General features: G+C 62.3%; 1 protein-coding gene and 1 long non-coding RNA gene across 11 annotated transcripts in view; both read right to left on the bottom strand.

Annotated features, from left to right (window-relative positions):
- HDAC5 (histone deacetylase 5) overlaps positions 1-18,429 on the bottom strand; it is a 103,662-nt gene that overhangs the window by 8,622 nt on the left and 76,611 nt on the right. For 5 of the 10 annotated variants that reach the window (XM_037886609.2, XM_037886610.2, XM_037886612.2 and 2 more), the window contains 11 exons: positions 17,301-17,435; positions 12,639-12,861; positions 11,223-11,437; positions 10,756-11,037; positions 8,561-8,726; positions 7,852-7,985; positions 6,432-6,552; positions 5,533-5,582; positions 5,328-5,435; positions 2,533-2,588; positions 1,018-1,105 (listed from right to left, as the gene is read on the bottom strand). In XM_037886609.2, coding sequence (XP_037742537.1) covers positions 1,018-1,105; positions 2,533-2,588; positions 5,328-5,435; positions 5,533-5,582; positions 6,432-6,552; positions 7,852-7,985; positions 8,561-8,726; positions 10,756-11,037; positions 11,223-11,437; positions 12,639-12,861; positions 17,301-17,435 — 1,578 coding nt within the window. Of the gene's footprint in view, positions 1-1,017; positions 1,106-2,532; positions 2,589-5,327; positions 5,436-5,532; positions 5,680-6,431; positions 6,553-7,851; positions 7,986-8,560; positions 8,727-10,755; positions 11,038-11,222; positions 11,438-12,638; positions 12,862-17,300; positions 17,436-18,429 lie in introns of all 10 variants that reach the window. The other 5 variants (XM_037886611.2, XM_037886608.2, XM_043536581.1 and 2 more) reach the window with 3 other exon arrangements.
- On the bottom strand, positions 14,913-17,283 carry LOC122463900. The gene is made up of 2 exons (XR_006287633.1): positions 15,182-17,283; positions 14,913-15,098 (listed from the first exon to the last, which is right to left on the bottom strand). It is a non-coding gene; the product is annotated as an uncharacterized LOC122463900 (long non-coding RNA).

The raw sequence follows: 18,429 nt of genomic DNA, 5'->3' as shown, positions 1-18,429 counted from the left end.
AGAAAGCCGTTAGCGGGATTCTTTTGCCACACCCTTTGCTTTCCACGTCAGTCTAGTGCGGCGAACCTCCTGGGTTTATTTAGCTGAGGGCCTTGCGGTTTGGATGGCCGTGTCAGTTACAAGGGAGAGGATTTAAGGTGCTAAAGAACTTGGCCACATTTGCAGGGGCGGGGGCGAGAAGCGTCTCTGATGGGAGTGGTACAGAGAACGGGTAGCTGGCTGTCACCCATTCCGGGCTTTGAAACCACCTGCAAAGGGAAAGCAACATAAATCCTGGGGCTTGGGGTCTTCTTTAGCTTCTCAACAGAGTCGGCTCTGGGAGGCGGGAGCGGGGTTGTTTCTGCTTGTGTTTTGAATGAGTAACTCAGCTTGTCTAGCGTCTGGAGACAGGGAGCCTGGCTGGGCCGAGAGGAAGCGGGGTTTTATAGCCAGGTTTTAACCAAACCAGGGCTTGAGATGGACAACGCTGTACCGGTCCAAAACCTGGATGTGGGACCAGGCCAGGGGCTGGGTCTTCACTGCAAAGCAAGGTGCAGTTCCAGCCCCTGATGCTAACTCGTCAGCTGTCCGGCTGTCTGATCCCAGGTGCCCTAGTTCTGACCTCGGGGCAGCTAGTTGAGGTGAACCCCAGGTGTCGGGGAGAGGATTGACCAGATCTAGCCATGGCCAGGTCTGCCCTACAGCCCTTTGCTGGCGTAACTATGGCAAGCAGGGGCGTGAAGAGGCGTGAAGCCTGGTTGACATGGCTGTGCCGGCTAGAGACCCTAGTGTAGACGCAGCTACACCAGCAAAACTGCAGGGGGGCTGGAAGAAGGGAAGGGGCTGCATCCACACCGTCAACCCCGCAACCCCCTTCGTTCTCCATCACGCCAGGCAAAAGCTAGCCAAAGGCAGGGGATTTTTTTTCTCTTGCAGGGCTGGCTGGAGAGAGAAGGACCCAGCCCCTGCAAGGGGAGCAGGAATCCGGTTCCCAGCCAACGGGAGGTATGTTCTGGCTGGCCTGGCCGCCTTCCTTACCCAGTCCACAATGAGGATCTTGCCGACGCTTAGCTTCTGCTGGAGGAGTTTGGCAGCGATCGCGACGGAATTGAAGAAGCAGAAGCCCCTGAGGAGGCAGGAGAGGAGAGAGATGTGGTTACCGCTTCCTAGCCAGCGTGAGCGCCAGGGCAGCGGGGAACTGGCCCCACTGATCTGCCTGCATCTACGCTAGGGCTTCTCTGCTCTCCGGGCCCCCCACCGCTCCGCCGGCTCAGCGCCACACCACTGGGGCACCCTGGCACCCGGAGAGCACCGAGCGTCATTTCATCCTGCTCGGGGCAGAGCGACGGGGCATGGTGGGTAAAAGCCGGCAGCAGGGCGGTGCTCCGGGAATGACGGCTGGGGAGACAGGCCCCCCAAAAGTCATGTCACATAAATGCTCCGGCAACCATCTAGGGGGTTGGGGACTGGGCGTGCGGGGCAGGGTCGGTGATGTGCTGGGCTGGGACAGGCCCCAGAACACACTCCTTGCCTGCACTGGACAGAGAAAGCGGCCTAGAGCCCCAGCTGCTAGAACAAGAGATGGGACCAGAGCCGGGCCCTGATTCTTTTCTGTGACAACATCCCTCAGCTCAGTGCAAGGGGGCAGCTCCCCTCCAGGCTTTCCTGAGGCCCTCTCCACTGGTCCCAGTCTCTTGCCATCACTTAGAATAACTCACAGGCTGCTCTAACTTATACCAGCTGGCGAGGTGTCTGGGATCGTACGCTGAGTTCGAATCAGCAGCTGCTCCACCCCACCCCCTGTGCCAGCTGACGGGCCCCCCACCGCACGGGAATTCTCAGTGGGCCAGTGAGGGCCAAGAGTCCACTGCTTTGTGCCACGCAAGTGGGACAAATTGGCCAGGACAGGAGTGAATCCAGACCCAGATTTGTAGCTTGAGCCCCCACCTCTCGTTTAAACATAGCCGACGCTACCCCAGGTTCATCCATCGCCCAGACAAAGCCTGGACGGTTTCTACCTTGACATTGGCAGGGGTCCCTCCTTATTCCTGCAAGGGAGGGGCATGCCCTCCTCTAGCCATGCCAGCCACCACACCCCCGTAATGATCCCCTGGAGATGCAGGTGAAAGGGGGGCCCCCGCAGATCCCCTGGGGCAAAAGGGATCTAGCCTGGCTGGTGGAGATGAGACCAAATCAGGTCCTAGCCCCTTTGCTGAATCACGCTGGAGCCGGGCAAAGAGGGATTCTGAGTGCCCAGCTCAGGACACTTCCAAAGGGGCTGGCAGTCAGAGGGCTGGTGCCCAGCACTTCCTGAGAACCAGGCCCCTTGGCGGCATCTCTAGCGGGGCGCCCCAAATCTCACCCCAGGGCTGGAGCGGACTGATCTCGGTTAGAACCCGATAGCCCCCCAGTCACGGGACAGCACGCCCCCCTGATGGGGTGAGAACTCCAGGCTGGAATTGGGCAGACACCAGCCCTTCTGGGTCACTTTGCCATTCGCCCCTTTCCCCTGCCTCCCAGGACGGAAGGGAACGAACTTCTGCCCTTACTTACATGGCCGTCGATTCCTCCGCGTGGTGTCCCGGGGGCCGGATGACGGCGAATCCATTCTGCACAGAGAACCAGAGAGGCGGGGGGTTAAAGGAGCGAGCCAGGTTAGAAACTCCTGCACCCCATTCTAACGGTGCTCAGGAAAGGCCGGGCCAGACTCGGGGATGGCCGGAAACGTTGGGAGGGGATGTGAAATTAGAGCGGCTATTTTCACTTAGCTTGTAAGAGCTTTGGGGCAGGGACTGACAAAGCCCTGGCTGGGATGATTTAATTGGGGATTGGTCCTGCTTTGAGCAGGGGGTTGGACTAGATGACCTCCTGAGGTCCCTTCCAACCCTGATATTCTATGATTCCATGATTCTATGACTGACGTGTTGTCCTGGGTTGGGACAGTGCCTAGCACAAATGGGCGCCCGGCTCTATGACTGGGGCTTCCCAGCCCAATACAGACAATAAACGACAACAGAACGAGCAGAAGGGTGACCCACAGCGGTCCCTGGAGCGACCCTGCAGGTGTTCCCCCCGCAGGGAAGCCGCCGTTCCTGTTAGCCCAGTCTACCCTGCCTCTTCCATCAGCATCAATGTCCTCAGCTGGATTCCAGCGGCAGAATCTTGCTCACGGAAGAGCCTGGATTCCAGAAACAGCAGCAGCTTTCACGGGCGGATCTGGGCGCCTCGGCCGCCGTTCGTCCCGCGCGCCCCGTTTCAGCGGCGAGGCAACCAGGCGCAGCGGTAAAAAGACTCGCTCGAGGTCACACGAGGCGACTCCTCGGCAGAGCTGGGAAGAGAACCCAGGAGTCCTGCCCCCTGCTCTCTTGCGCTAATGACAGGACGACACGCCTCGTTCCGAAGCTGGGACTAGACCCCGGGAGTGCTGCGGCCCTGTTCCTCCCTGCTCTAACCCCTAGACGATACTGTGATCCCCGGAGGCCGGTCACACGGCTGTGACTCCGCTTCATTTCCAGTGGCCGGATAGTGTTAAAAGGAGCTCCGAATACCACGCGGGGGCCTCCTTTTCCCAGGTGTCTCTTCCTGGAATTCCTTTCCCAGGGGCGGGTTCCGTGATCGCAGGCGGGAGACGTCCCTGCGTGCTCCGTGCCATGGGAATACTGGATACCCCCAATCCCAGGCCGTGTCCCCCTCTATTGGTCCCCGGGGGAAAGGGGAATTCGGCAGCAGCTGGCTGATAGAGACAGCCTCCGATCAAACCCGGTGCATTTGATCCGGACGGGACGGAACCCAGAATCCCTGGGACATCGCTTTGACACAGCCCCCGTTCCTGATTCTCCCTGACTCACGGCGATGAACAGTCCTGTGCCAGCAGGCTGGGGGTAAATACACGAGCGACGGCGTTCGAGGGAGCCTGTCCTTTGCCGCCCCGTTTCTCCGCTGGCACCTCAGCCAGAATCCAAAGGGCAGGACGGGCAGGGCCACGGGGGCTGGTTTGCCAGATCCCAGGGACATCAGCAAGACCACGCGGGAGAGGCCGATGCAGGCAGGCAAGGCTGCTTCCCACATGGCTCCTCTGACCTGGCAACTGGCCCCGGAGTGTTCTCCCCGTGGGCGAGCCCAGCAACATCTGCAAACCCACCCTGCTGGAGCCCCAAGGGGGAAGTCTGAGGAGCAGGGGTTAAAGCAGGTTGGGACAGGGGAGGGGAGCTCTCTCTGCCGCAGTCAAGGAGGAGGGAGTGTTGGGGGAGTGCTCTGCTCCCCCCTTAACTGCTTCTGATGAACCCCAACACGGATCAGCGAGGACTCATCTCCACAGCACAGCTCTCTTCCAGGAGAGCTGAGGGAGAACTCCCTGAGTTGCTAGCAGCAGTAGGTTGTTATCCTCTATGTGAACCAGCTCCACGTGAATTTGGGACCTCAAGCACCAAAAATCACAATCCCCTACTCCCTGAGCTAAAGGGTCAGCCCCTCCAGCTATGGAAAGCCCCTGGGGGCAGGGAGAGTCTTTTTGTTCTGTGTGCGTACAGCGCCTAGCACCATGACTTGGGCCCCTAGGCCAGGGGTGGGCAAACTTACGGTCTGGGGGCCACATTCGGCCCTCCAGACATTTTAATCGGGCCCTTGAGCTCCCACCGGGAAGCAGTGTCTGGGGCTTTCCCCACTCTGGTGCTCCAGCTGGGGAGTGGGGTCGGGCTCTTGCCCCACTCCGCAAGGCTCCCAGAAGCAGCGGCATGTCCCCCCTCCGGCGCCTATGCATGGGGACAGCCAGGGGGCTCCGCACGCTGCCCCAGCCCCAAGCACCGCCCCCGCAGCTCCCATTGGCCGGGAACCGCAGCCAATGGGAACTGCAGGGGTGGCGCCTGCGGACAGGGCAGCACGCAGAGCCGCCTGGCTGCACCTCCGCATAAAAGCCAGAGTGGGGACATGCTGCTGTTTCTGGGAGCTGCTTGAGGTAAGTGCCGGCCAAAGCGTGCCCCCCTGCCCCGCTCCCGCGCCCCTGCCCCAGCCCTGATCCCCCCCTCCCATCCTCCGAACCCCTCGGTCCCAGTCCGGAGACCCTCCCACACCCCAACCCCTCATCCCCAGCCCCACCCCAGAGCCCGCACCCCCAGCCAGAGCCCTCCCGCACCCCAACCCCCAATTTCATGAGCATTCATGGCCTGCCATACAATTTCCATACCCAGATGTGGCCCCTGGGCCAAAAAATTTGCCCACCCCTGACCGTGGCGCTACAGTATGACAAATAACGACAGACAGGAGCAGGCCGTTGCAGTGGCCATGCTCCGCCACTAGAGGGAGATGTGACGGAGCGCCCCCGAACACCCGGCTGCGCGCGGGGGACTCACCTTGAGCTCTCCCGATGCCACCTTGAAGGCTAACTCCACCAAGCAGCCCACGGCCATGCGGACGGCGCTGGACGAGTGCATCTCGTTCCACACCGTGTCGCTGTCCACCTGCCCAGAAAGCAAGCCGGGCCGTTACCGGGGCCGCCCGGGGGGCACACGGTGGAGTCCCCGAGCTCCCCAGCCCCGCCCCCGAGGAGCTACTCACCCCGATGCCGCCGCAGGGCAGGACCGCATACATCTTCTGGCTGATGGGACCTGGGCAGAGCAGAGGGAGCAGTGACAGACAGCCAAGAGCCCACGCCCCTGCCTGCGGAGGGCACGGTCCCCCTCACCCCGCCCCTCGACATCTGGACTGGGAAGAGGTAAAAATGGGGGGGATCTGGACACAGGGGTGTAGGAGTTGCCATGACACATCTCCCCACTGGGCCCACTGAGGCTGTGTCCCAGCGGCTGCCGGAGTAAAGGACTGGACTTGGTCTAGTTAGTCCAACATCCAACCGCTCACCATAGCAGAAAGGGTCCTCAGTCCCCACTCGGCCCACCAGGTCACCCTCCCTTTCAGAGCCAGAAAATGCCCCTGCTCTAACCCATAGGGAACACTCCCCTCCCAGAGCCAGGAAAAGAACCCAGTCCCCCTGACTTCCAGTCCCTCCTGCTCTAGCCACTACGACGCACTCCCCTCCCAGAGCCAGCGACAGAACCCAGGCGTCCTGACTCCCACTCCCCCCTTCCCCCTCCCGCTCTAACCAACAGGCCTCACTCCCTTCCCAGAGCCAGCGACAGAACCCAGGCGTCCTGACTCCCACTCCCCCCTTCCCCCTCCCGCTCTAACCAACAGGCCTCACTCCCTTCCCAGAGCCGGGGACAGAACCCAGGCGTCCTGACGCCTTGGCCCCTGCTCTAACCATTAGGCAGTGCTGCCTCTGCTAGAGTAAAAGAAAAAATGCAGCCACCGTGAAGACAACGCTGCCCCTGCTGTGCACACGAGGCAGGGAGCGTGAACAGCCCAACCCGCCTCCCGCCGTAGCCAAAAGCCCAGGGACTTGATGGGAGCGGGCAGGGCCCTAAGCCACCCTCAGACAGGGCACTGCCAGGGCTACTTACCTAGCAGCTTCTTGCTGTCGAGTTTCTGCCGGTTGAGGGGGCTGGTTCCGTAGAGCAACGTGTGATGCTCCGAATGGACCGTCTGGATTTCATCCAGTGTCGCTTTCCTGCCCCGGATCCTCTGGCAGAGAGAGAGAGAGGAGGGTGAGGACAGGTCCCCGGCGGGGCTGTGCCTGGCCAGACAGTCCCCGGGTCGTCGCTTTATGGAGGTAGCTGGGCTGGGAAATCTGTCTCAGTGCTCGGGGCACACGGCCAGCCGTCCACTTCGAGGGGCTCAGGATCAGCCCCGGGGGTCCTGGGTTTTTGCACTTCCGAGGTGATAACCCTGCTTCTGAACGGGGTGAGCTGCAGCCTGGGGCGGCTAGATCGTGGATGCTTTTACCTCTGGTGCTGGGGACCAGTCAGCAGACTGGGGTCCCTTCCCATGGTGCAGGACTGCAGGGGGTGTGCTCCCTGTATTCGGAGGCCGTGCAGAGCCCTCTCCAGCCCCTGCGGTAATTCAGAGCCACCCCAGAGCTGCTTTAACCTGTACTGCACTTCCTATCGCCCCCTACAGGCCGTGGGCAGCAGAGAAGAGCAGCAGCACAGAACACTCCAGCCACACCCCCTCCCCACATACCCCTAGGCTGGCAGGGGCGGGGGTTTCTCAGTGGGCTATTGCCACCCCCTTTGCGGGGCAGGCTGCTCCATGCAGGGGGAATCCGATCTCACTGACACCTCAGGCGGGCAGCTGGCCGGGCTGGATGGAGCTGGGGAGGGTCCGTCCCCACCCGAGTCTCTTGCGCTAGGAAGGGCGACGTCTGCACTGCACAGTGAATCCCGACTCTCCCCCCACCCCCGTCCACACCCAAAACCCTCTCGCCAGATTTGGTGGGGCTTTCAACCCCAGCTGGCTGGCACAGCTGGGGCTTGGCGCCCGGGTGCTGCTTTCCCTCGGGCTGGTAACCTCACTTTGCAACGAGAACGCCGGCTAAACCCTTTGCCCGCTAGAGTCCCACAATCCCCCCACGGGCCAAAGACAGACAAGTTCTCCCACAAGAGAGAATCACTGAGCAGCTCTGTGTAGTGCAACACCAAGAACCGGGGGGCTGTGCCCCCGGAAGTCCCAGCGACACACCTGGGGGAACGCAGTGCCAGCGAGGGCCCCGTGACTTGGGCAGGGCTTTACCCCATGGCTGCTCAGGCGCGGGCGGGTGCCCATCACCGGGGCTAACTCCGCAGTGACGACGTCGGAGATGGTGCCGGGGCGCCACGGTTGCCATCTCTGAGGTGGGACAATAAACCAAGGCCCCAGCTATTCATGGTCCCAAGACACATTCTGCAAGAGGTTCAACCCCTGATAGCTGCCTCCTGAGCCCCCACGTCCCCCCCCCGCACCAGGGCAGGGGCGTTCCCCCAGCCTCCTCCTTAGGATCCTCACCTCACACTTGCTCAGCAAGCCGGTCTCCTGGAGCCTGGACCAGATGCTCTGGATTCTCCCAGCATGCTCTGGGTGAATGTTAGTGTTCCCGCACATACACTGGTGCTTTAGCATGAACGTGTCGTAGATCACGCCTGGGGGAGAGACAAGGGAAGGGACAGGAAGTACGGCAGGAACCCCATGGCAGCCAAGACCCCTCTGGCTGTGGGGCAGCAACAGGGCAAGTGGACGTCTCTTTTCTAAGGCAGATCGTCCGGAAAAGCAGAGAGAACTTGGCTGTCTCGGCCAATTGAGGCTCCTCCTGCCAGAACCTGCTCCAGAATCTTACATTTTCATTTTCTCAATCATTGAAAAGTTTCTGGGCCTGAGGGCTGTAAAAGAAACCGTCCAAAGCTGACCCGAGCATGAGCCACACCCTGATGTCCACCTGAGTCTGCAGACAAGCACACGAAGAAGGCCTGAGCTGCCCCATTCAGCGCAGCGGGATGTTCACTCTGAAGTCTAACGATGACTGTTTGATCAGTCGGGGAACCGCTAATGCAAAGCACTCGAGAAAGGAGAGGGATGATCACGTTATGTGCTTCTGCACGTTATTGTGAGTGGCACCCCACTTCGGCATCGTGAGGGTGGAGCTTGGGCTGTGGGCGTGGCTTGGGCTGCTTTTCTCCCCAGGTGACCTCTGGGAGGAGCGGGACACATGACTTCTTACCGGTAGTGAATAGGTGTTTGACCGGGGGTTCAGCCGTAGTGGTCTTTATGCCCGCGGTGGCGGGCGAGGACTGGGTCCGGCTCAGCGCTTGGTGAGGCAGGGTGGCAATTGTCAGGGAAGCTGGGAAGAGCTGGATGGGCTGCAGCTGCTGAGCGTCTGGGAACACCTGCCAGAACACGGCGCAGAGAAAGGATGTACACAGGGCGGGAAATTCACCGACGGCCGAGCCCTCCAGAGGCAGCACGGTCCAGCGGCAGGGCAACAAGCGGGGACGCAGGTTCTGTTCCCCGCTCTGCCACTGACCCACCCAGGCCCCTCTCCATGCCTCAGTTTCCCCTCCCATCCTTTGTCTGCTCTGCCTATTAAGACTGTACATTCTGTAGGGCAGGGACAGGGTCTGTGCAGAGGCATGGCCAGCTGGCAGAGGGCCCAGAGCACGGGGCGAGCGGGCACCTTCAGTCCCACTCAGCCAGCTCTGGGCACTCGCACATCCGTCCGAATCTGCCCCATACCGCCTCCCGCTGAAGCAGCAGGTTGGCTTTCGATGCCCCACAACACCCAGGCTGTGGCATCCGTGTTCGCCCAGCGGCCAGGCTCCTCCTGCCCCTTTCCTCGGTGCCATGTTTATAACCCTGTAGGAAACCAGCCTGCAGTGCCCCAGGTACCCCCGGTGAGGAGGTTAAGGGCATGGGTTGGCCCAGGGGTGCAGTTCCCAGGTCTATCCCTTTCCTCGTGCCAGGGCCCGACAACACCACAGCGCACCGTTGGCATCGCTGAGACACCAGCGGCTTCCCACCTGCCCACCCGCGCCGCTCTCCTTTTACAAACCCCATCCCCTCCGGGGAACGAGACTCATCCCTCCCCGCCGCGCGTCCACATACACCCCCGCCCGATCAAATATTCAGCAGCCGGGGGAGCGGGGATGCGAGAGGCTTTGGATGAGTCATGCCCCGGAAGCAGCAGCAGCTGGGTACGATGCGGGGGGGGCTGTGCGGGGGCCGGAAGCGGGGAGCAAAGAGGGCAATGCGGGGGTGTGGATGAGTCACTCGCCCCTCAGAGCCGTGGCTGATGAATGGGGAGCCGGCTTGGCAGGCAGCAGGCTCGGCAGAGGCGGAGTTGAAAGCCGAAGCGGGCCGCGGAGAGCTGGCTCGAACGGCTGCAGCCGGGCAGGGTGGGAGACGGGGGCCGGGGCGTGCCAAAGGACGCAGGGCTTTGGGAGGGGGCGATCAGGCGTGAGAGCGCCCCGGGGGCGCGTGCGGCCGGGCACGCGAGGTGGGCCTGCATACCAGAGCACGGCCGGGCATGCAAGCGGGCGGTTACTGTGCCCGGGCCTTTGCCCCGCCGCCAGCTGCGGCTCTGCTCATGTGCCCAGCCCCGCGACTGGGGCCACTTTCCACTGCCGGCCGGGGCTTTCATCAGGAGCCAGCACTAGCCACCTCCCAGTTGCCCGATGATCTCACTAGCCCGTTTCTGTGTAAGCTGTACGCAGCTGGCCGGGGCGAGCGCCTGCTACCCTGCCCCGCCACAGCTGGCTGGCCAGGGCGAGCCCCCCACCCCCCAGCCCCCCTGGCTCTCCCAGCAGCCCGGTGGGGAGCCTCAGGAGAGAAGGACGCCCCCTCCCAACCAGCTGTGAGCATGACGAGCCCCCGGTGCAGCCCGCCATGAGCACGACGCACCCTGGCAAGACAAGCTGGGGGCCTGAGCCAAACCCCTCAATGGGGGATGGGGAAAGCTGGGATCCGGACCCACATGGTGATGGGCCAAGGATACATGCCTGGATCAAGGCGGGCTGGAAGGATCTGCAGGGCAAACAGCTGCCCCACCCCTACCCGTTGTGCAGGCTGGAACGGCGTGACCCCTGCAGCCACATGCTACAGCTGGAGTAAACATTTGGGGCGAGCATCTCCCACGGCTGCCCCCTCCTCCCAGGGGTCCCACCTATGGCGGCACATCCCCCACTAGCACAGCGTCGCCCTCTGGTGGCTGGAGCGCAGAAGAGGATAAGAGCCTACTACAGGTGCCAGCTGGGGGAGTCACTCCTTTAGCCCAAGCAGTAGAAGCACAAGGCCTTAGCGCTGACGGTCCTGGGTTCGAATCCACCTGTCAGCCTAAAGAGAGGGGCCGTTCTCCTGGCAGATGATGCATAAGCTAGAGGAGACCTGGGCTCACTTAAGGGAGCAGTGGGAGGGGCTCACCTGCTTGTAAGCCACGCCCAGCTCCTCCACCTCCGGTGAGTCGATGGGCTCTTCTTCCTCCCCGCTCGCGCCCCCGTCGTCCTTCACCGGCTCGCCGCCCTCGTCCTCCTCCAGCTCGTCCTGCGTGCTCTCGCTCTCCGGCGAGCCGTCCACCACCAAGGCCACCGGCCCCAGGGGCACCCTGTCCTCCAGCAGCGCCTCCTGCTGCTCCGTCAGCTCCTCCTCCGTCTCCTCGGGGTGCGTGGTGGGCTGGCGGGGCAGCTCGCCCGTCTTGGTGATGATCTTTAAAGAGAGGGGCAAGGGCTCTTGGGGCCGTCTCAGGGCACAAGGGGTTGGCGCCCGGGGCCACGTACGGCGGCCTCGCAGGTGGCCCAAGGGGAGGGGGGCTTTCTCTGGTGATCGAGAGGCTCAATCCGCCCATGCCCCGCGAGCCGCCCCGCCCCGCCCGCCCCATTCCCCCGGCCAACCTTGCCAAGCTGGATCTGCTGCTGTTGTTTCTGCTTCTCCAGGAACTGCTGATGCTGTTGCTGTATGACCAGCTGCTGCAGGGCCTGGGGGCTCTGGGGCAGCGGGGACGACTGGGTGCGGCTCAGCGGGCGGTGCCGGGGCAGCTTGCTGACCGTCCGCATGCTGGTGGAGCCGCGCTCGCCCGTCACCAGCGGGGACTGGCCGTGGAGCGGCACTGGAAGGAGAGAGCACCCGGGCGGAGGGTCAAGCGGGACGCAGGAAGTGCTGAGCCCGCCGCACGGGGGGGGCTGCTGGTCAAGGCGTCGGGACGCCTGGGATCTCCCCCCCGCGCTGGTCACCGCGCAGGCGGCCGGCCTTGCTCCTGGCGCGTATGTTGCCACGCCGCTAAACACGCAAAGGGCGACGCCAGGCAGCAGGGCGGGGGCACGGCCGGGAACAGAACCCTGCGCCCCGGCCCCCTGCTGCGCCCGCAAGGCGGCCCCCCCTCCCAGCAGGCTATCCATCCCACGACCCCTCTGGCTTGCCTCCAGCTTGGCCCCCCCCAGGCTGGCGATTCTGTCACAGAGGGGTGTTGTCTAGTGGTTAGAGCCGGGGACCGGGCGTCCGAACGCCGGGCTCTGTTCCCAGCTCTGGCCTAGTGGTTAGAGCCGGGGACCGGGCGTCCGAACGCCGGGCTCTGTTCCCAGCTCTGGTCGAGTGGTTAGAGCCGGGGACTGGGCGTCCGAACGCCGGGCTCTGTTCCCAGCTCTGGCCTAGTGGTTAGAGCCGGGGACCGGGCGTCCGAACGCCGGGCTCTGTTCCCAGCTCTGGCCTAGTGGTTAGAGCCGGGGACTGGGCGTCCGAACGCCGGGCTCTGTTCCCAGCTCTGGCCTAATGGTTAGAGCCGGGGACTGGGCGTCCGAACGCCGGGCTCTGTTCCCAGCTCTGGCCTAGTGGTTAGAGCCGGGGACCGGGCGTCCGAACGCCGGGCTCTGTTCCCAGCTCTGGCCTAGTGGTTAGAGCCGGGGACTGGGCGTCCGAACGCCGGGCTCTGTTCCCAGCTCTGGCCGAGTGGTTAGAGCCGGGGACCGGGCGTCCGAACGCCGGGCTCTGTTCCCAGCTCTGGCCTAATGGTTAGAGCCGGGGACCGGGCGTCCGAACGCCGGGCTCTGTTCCCAGCTCTGGCCTAGTGGTTAGAGCCGGGGACCGGGCGTCCGAACGCCGGGCTCTGTTCCCAGCTCTGGCCTAGTGGTTAGAGCCGGGGACCGGGCGTCCGAACGCCAGACTCTGTTCCCAGCTCTGGCCTAGTGGTTAGAGCCGGGGACCGGGCGTCCGAACGATACCGAGCCCCGTCTCAGGGCAGCTGTAGCCAAGGTCCCTCGGTGATGGCCCCCTGCCCTCCCCCAGCATGGCCTGGGCCCCCCGCCCGCCCTCACCGGCAATCAGCGTGCTCTGCTGGCGGGCCTGCTCCAGGAGCAGCACGTGCTGCAGCAGGGAGGCGTGCCCGTGGCTGTTGGTCTCGCCCTCCAGGGCGACCCCCAGCAGGCAGCCGGGGATGGACGAGGTGCTCATGAACTTGCCCGTGAGGGCCCCGCCCTGGCGCAGCGACTGGATGGCGTGGCGCTCCGCCTCCTGCTGGGTGGAGAGCTTCGGGGAAGCCTGCGGGGGAAGGAGAGAGACGAGAGAGTGTCGGGGGGGGGGCTGCTCCTCTGCAGACCTTTGCCCTGCTCCTGAAAGCCGGCCAGGCACAGGGGGGCGCGATCATGTCCCCTTCCCCCCCAACAAACACACCTCTGTCTGCTCGGGGCTCCCAGCCAGGGCGGGGGCAGCAGGGTCTCCTGTGGACCACAAACCCATTGGGGTTACCAATGGGGAAGGGGGGTATTAGGACCATGAATGAAATAACCTGCTTCCGGGTCTGTCCCCATCTCTGCTCCCCTCCCCAGATGGCCGCAAGGCCCTGCCCCAGTGAAGGTGGAGCTGACAAAGATGTCCCATGCCCTGTGCACCTTGGCTGGTGGCCAGCGAGCCCACCCATGGCTGCCATGGGCTTGCAGTCACGCCCGGGTGGAGGAGTGGCACCGGCCAGCTGGGTGCCCGTCCTAGATCTGCCTGGAACCGTCCGCATTAAAGAGGGTTAAACCCTTGGGCCAACACCCCCAGCCTGAGCTGAAGGGCCCGCTTTGCCCACCGCCGTCACAACCACGAACACCACCAGGGAGGCTCCCGCCACGTCAGAGCCACGCCTGGCATGCCCACGCTGCCACACGCTTGAAATCTTGGGCTTTCGACGGTCCCCGTCAGGGGTTTTCAGCCTTTTTTCATGTGTGGACCGCTACAAAATTTCGAAGGGAGGCGCGGCCCCCTCTGGAAATCTTAGCCATAGTCCGTGGGCCCCCAGGGCTCCGCGGACCCCAGGTTGAAAACCACTATTCTAGACAGACCCTGGCTGGACACCCGGCCTCACTCGGCTCAAGGAAACTGGAGTGACCAGCGGCCTCTTGGCTCCAGCCCCAGGAGCTGGCTTTGTCTCTGGGCAGGACGAATCCCCCTCCCGCCAAGCCCCTTCCCATCCAAACAGCTGCTCGGCCCCTCGGCTCTCAGGGACGAGGTCTCCACTTTGTGTAAGCTGCTCACAGGAGCACAGGGCGCGGCTGGAGCACGCAGCGAACTCTGCCAACGCATCTTCAATATTTGCACTTGCCGCTCCACGCACCCCGCTCTGCCAACGCACCCGAACCCTGCCCTGCAGCCCCCCGCCCCGCAGCTCTGCTCTCTCCCGGGCGTCGCCCCAGCATGTGAGAATTGGAGCAGTGGGATAACACCCGCGAGACACGAGACAGCAAATGCCCCACTTCTCCCAGCTGCGAGCCCAGACCGGGCTAAGCCCCCATTCTCCTGCATTCGCCCCACTGCAGCCTCCTCCCGCCCTGCGGGGAGAGATGGAAAAGAGGGGAGGAAATCACGGGCAAAAATGTGACAGCAACTGGGGGAAGCTGATCGAACCCCGCGGTCCCCACATGTGGGCAAGGACCCATTCTGCAGCCATGGGCCCATCCTCAAGCCAGGCTGTTGTTTTTTCGGGGAACAGTTGATTTCTTCAGTATTATTCTTTGCTCGGATTTGCTAATTACGGTTTAAAACCAACAGAGCCACAAGCAGCTAAGGAAAGACAAAGGTGACGGACGCCCCGACTGTTTGATGTGCGGGACAGGGTGGAGACAGTAACGAAGAGAAGGAGGGGGCCGCATGGAAGGACAATCACTTCCAAACAAGGGGGCCGGAGAGTTTTACCTGCTTACCCCCCGTACTGAGCCCAACCATCTTAGGGCCCTAAATGCCACCGAGACTCCAAAGTGCCAGGTTTGCAAAGGCCTTTCCACACCGGTACCTGGTGGGTTCTTCAATAGCACCTGTGTGTGATGGGCGGGTGTTTGGAGAGGGCGGCGTAATGGGTGAGGCGTGATGGCTGTGTGTGTGTGTGTGATGGACTGGTATGTGTGTCTGATGGACATATGTGTGTGTGTGAGAGAGAGAGAGAGATGGACCTGTGTGCGTGTGTGATGGATGTGTGAGTGAGATGGACCTGTGTGTGTGAGTGAGTGAGAGAGAGATGGACCTCTGTGCGTGTGATGGATGTGTGTGTGAGATGGACCTGTGTGTGAGTGAGAGAGAGATGGACCTCTGTGTGTGTGTGATGGATGTGTGTGGGTATGTGATGGACCTGTGGGTATGGGATGGACCTGTGTTTGTGTGAGAAAGAGATAGAGAGAAAGAGAGATGGACCTGTGTATGTGCGTGATGGATGTGTGTGGGTGTGGGCGTGGGCGTGTGATGGACCTGTGGGTGTATGATACAGAGAAAGAGAGATGGACCTGTGTGTGTGTGTGATGGACCTGTGTGTGTGTGTGATGGACGTGTGGGTGTGGGTTTATGATAGAGAGAAAGAGAGATGGACCTGTGTGTGTGTGTGATGGACGTGTGGGTGTGGGTGTATGATAGAGAGAAAGAGAGATGGACCTGTGTGTGTGTGTGATGGACGTGTGGGTGTGTGATGGACCTGTGGGGGGGTGGAGGGGTGGCCGATGGACCTGTGTGTGTGTGTGTGTGTGTGTGTGTGTGTCTGATGGACGTGTGTGTGGCGGGGTGAGTACTCAGCCTCCCCGGCCCAGCCACATTTGACAGGAGCAGGGTCCGACCCGCTGAGCGCCCCAGAGAGGGGAGCCAGGGGGACCAGGCCAAGGGGGACGGAGCAGGCTCCGGCCGGCACCAGCACCACAGAACTGAAGTCGGCCCCTCAGCCCAGGGCTTGCGCAGAATCAGCCGGGTCAGAACCGGGTCCCCAAAGCAGCTTGGCCTGTCTGGATAAAGTGCCTCCCTCCCTGGGGTGTGGAAGCAGCCTGACCCGCCGGTGGGACAGTGGGGTCCCAGCGAGACGCTGGGCTTTGCAGAGCGGCCAGACGCGGCCAGTTGCAAGGGCTTCTCTGTCTGGAGCCCAGCTCACCCTGAGGGCACATCCCCAGGCCAGGCGAACAGCCCCACACCCCCCTCTGGCTGCAAGGGGCCGAGTCACCCCTAGCAGGTTCACAGATCCAGACCCATTTGTGGGTGATCAGAAAACTCCCCACCCTGACCGGGCTGGAAGTCCCCACACCTCGGCCACAGCCGCACAGGGCCCCCAATGCACGCTGGCCCCACACGCCCCCAAACTACGGTCCCAGTTCCAGGCTGCACTGAGACCCCAGGGTTTGCAGCTCTGCTCTGGGACCTGGCCGTGCATGGGGGTCTGAGCGCATGGGCCGGCAGAGGGGAGGGTGGCAGATCAGAGGGGGGCCCCTGGCGACACTAGCGTAAGCTGCAAAGAGAATCTCCTAGGAGCTCCCCCCGCAGGCAGGGCATGCAAAGCCCTGGCGACACCTGCAGAGCCTTGGGGGGCCATGAGCCTTGGGGGGCCATGCTACAGCAACTCTCTCCCATTACCCCCACAATAACCACGGCTTAGCATTTATCTAGCGCTATTTAGGATGACGATTCTTTCAGGCGGGGAGAGCTGCCTAGTGGCGAGGGCTGGGGAACGAGGGGTCAGGACTCCTGGGTTCTATTGCTGGCTCCATCGCTGACTCCCTGCACGACCTTGGGCACGTCGCTGTCCCCGTTCCGTGCCTAAGTTTCCCCATCCCTGAAATGGAGGTTAAGAGGACTGGCTTGTTTTTACGGAGCTCTTCACCGGCAAAGTGCTTTACGCGCTTTGACTGCTGCTCACTACGCTCCTGTGAAGAACTGTTCCCAGGGAAACTAAGGCACAGAGCGCTAAGTGATTTAACTAAGGCCATGCCAGGTTCCGGTGGCAGAGCCAGGCTCAGGACACAGGAGCTCCTGGCTCTCAGGGTTGCTCAGTTTCACCCCGGCACACAACAGAGCATGTCCCTCCGCCTGTCGTTTTCCTGTTACTAGGGGCTGAGGTTCTAAGCTCATCTCACCCTCAATCTACAGCAATGCTACCCAGATTTATCAGAATGGGGGTGCTGTTGCCCCCCTCAAATAACTCGAGGGAAATGAGTGCTGCTCACCCTGTAAGGCAGGGATAGTCAATTCTTTTTTGTCAAGGTCCAAATTTCTTGGTCAAGGTCCAGACTCCAGAGAAAATCATTTTAAAAACACCCCCAACAATAATGATAAGAAGCAGCAAATTAAAAGATTTCAGGGTCCGTTCAAAAGGATCTGGCGGTCGGGATTTGACATCCGGTCTGCCTATTAACTACCCCTGCTGTGAGGTAAAGCTCTGCCTTCGTGCAGATTATCTCTAGTGTGTGGGAGCCAGGACTCCTGGGTTCTTGGCCGGGCTTTCCCACCGTCATCGACATCTGCGCGACGTGGGTGCGAAACGGCCCCCAGCTCAGACTGGCTCCATGCTGCTCCCGCCCCGTGCCAGTGCATGGGACGATGCAGCCCTGGTGTGCCCCGACAGCGCACACCCCTGGCACGGGCACGGTCTGCCTCGCTCTCCCTAGTGCCAGGCGCTGCCCCGGAGCGCGGCTTCTGTTCCCCCTACTGCCTCCATCCTCGCCGGGTTGCCGCACGTTTGCGCCCGTACTCACGTTGAGGTGCGAGTTGGTCACGGTGACCGTTGCCTGCAGTCCCAGGGAGATGTTGGGCAGTGACGGGGAGGTATAGAGGCTGAGCTGGCTAGCGGACCCGTCCATTGCCAGGGCTCTGTGCTGGGGGAGCAGCTGCTGCAGAAAGGAAGGAAGGACGGAGGGAGGGAGTGGGGAAGAAAGAGACAAGGGTAAAAAGCTACGTAAGCGAGAGAGGAGGACGTGGCAACAGCTCAGGTGCGGCTGGTCAGCCCCAGCCCGCCAGGAACAGGACTTGCTAGGGCAGCACTAGCCAGCAGGGGGTGCTCTCTTCTAACGCAGGCGTCAAACAAGCAGATTAGCCCGAAGCTCTGTCCTAGCAAGGGCCTTGGGGGAGGGTGGGGGGGAAGCAGCATGTGGATGGAGAGGGGTGGTCCCTACGGTCACAGCTCTGCAGCTATTAGACGCCAAGAAGGACTCCCCGCATGACCTTGGGCACGTCACTGTCCCCGCTCTGTGCCTCAGTTTCCCCATCCCTAAAACAGAGGGTAATAGGACTGGCTTGGGGGCACCCAAGGGGCAGAGACGCTGCCCGCGTCAATGACTATTGCTCTGGGCCCCTGCCCCCGAGGAACTTGCTGAGCCCCATTGCAGCCCCACAGCCTGGCACCTCTCGAGCTCCTGTCCTTGGATGGCCTGGGATCCGGCCCCCCCAACTCCCCCTGCTGAATTCAGATACGCTGGGTAAAACGTTAGCTCCAGCACCCCAGTGTGAACCGGCCCAACCCTGGCACCCCAGGAGGGTGCATGCCCCGCCCCTAGCACCCCAGAAGAACCTCCCCCTAATTCCACCTCTACTCAGCTCTGGCACCCCAGGAAAGGGTGCCCCCCAGCATGCCCTCTTCCCTCCCCCAGTGAGCACCCTCCCTACTCAGCGCTGACACTGTAGGGCCCAGACTTCGTTCCATGTCCAGTGAGTTTCATGGATTTGTTTAGCCCACGTAGCCCCCAAGGTGAGGTGTCCCCTCGGCTCTCCCAGCCTCGCCCTCTCTGCCCTTATCCACGCAGCAACCTGCATCTGGGAGCTAAGCCCCACTGCAGAAATCGGGGGGCAGCAGCTCAGGCTGACTGGGGATAAGAGATGTCTCTGCCG

Source organism: Chelonia mydas, chromosome 27, assembly GCF_015237465.2.
Source record: "Chelonia mydas isolate rCheMyd1 chromosome 27, rCheMyd1.pri.v2, whole genome shotgun sequence".
Classification (NCBI taxonomy): Eukaryota; Metazoa; Chordata; order Testudines; family Cheloniidae; genus Chelonia; species Chelonia mydas.
This window is presented reverse-complemented; position numbering and strand designations above follow the sequence as displayed.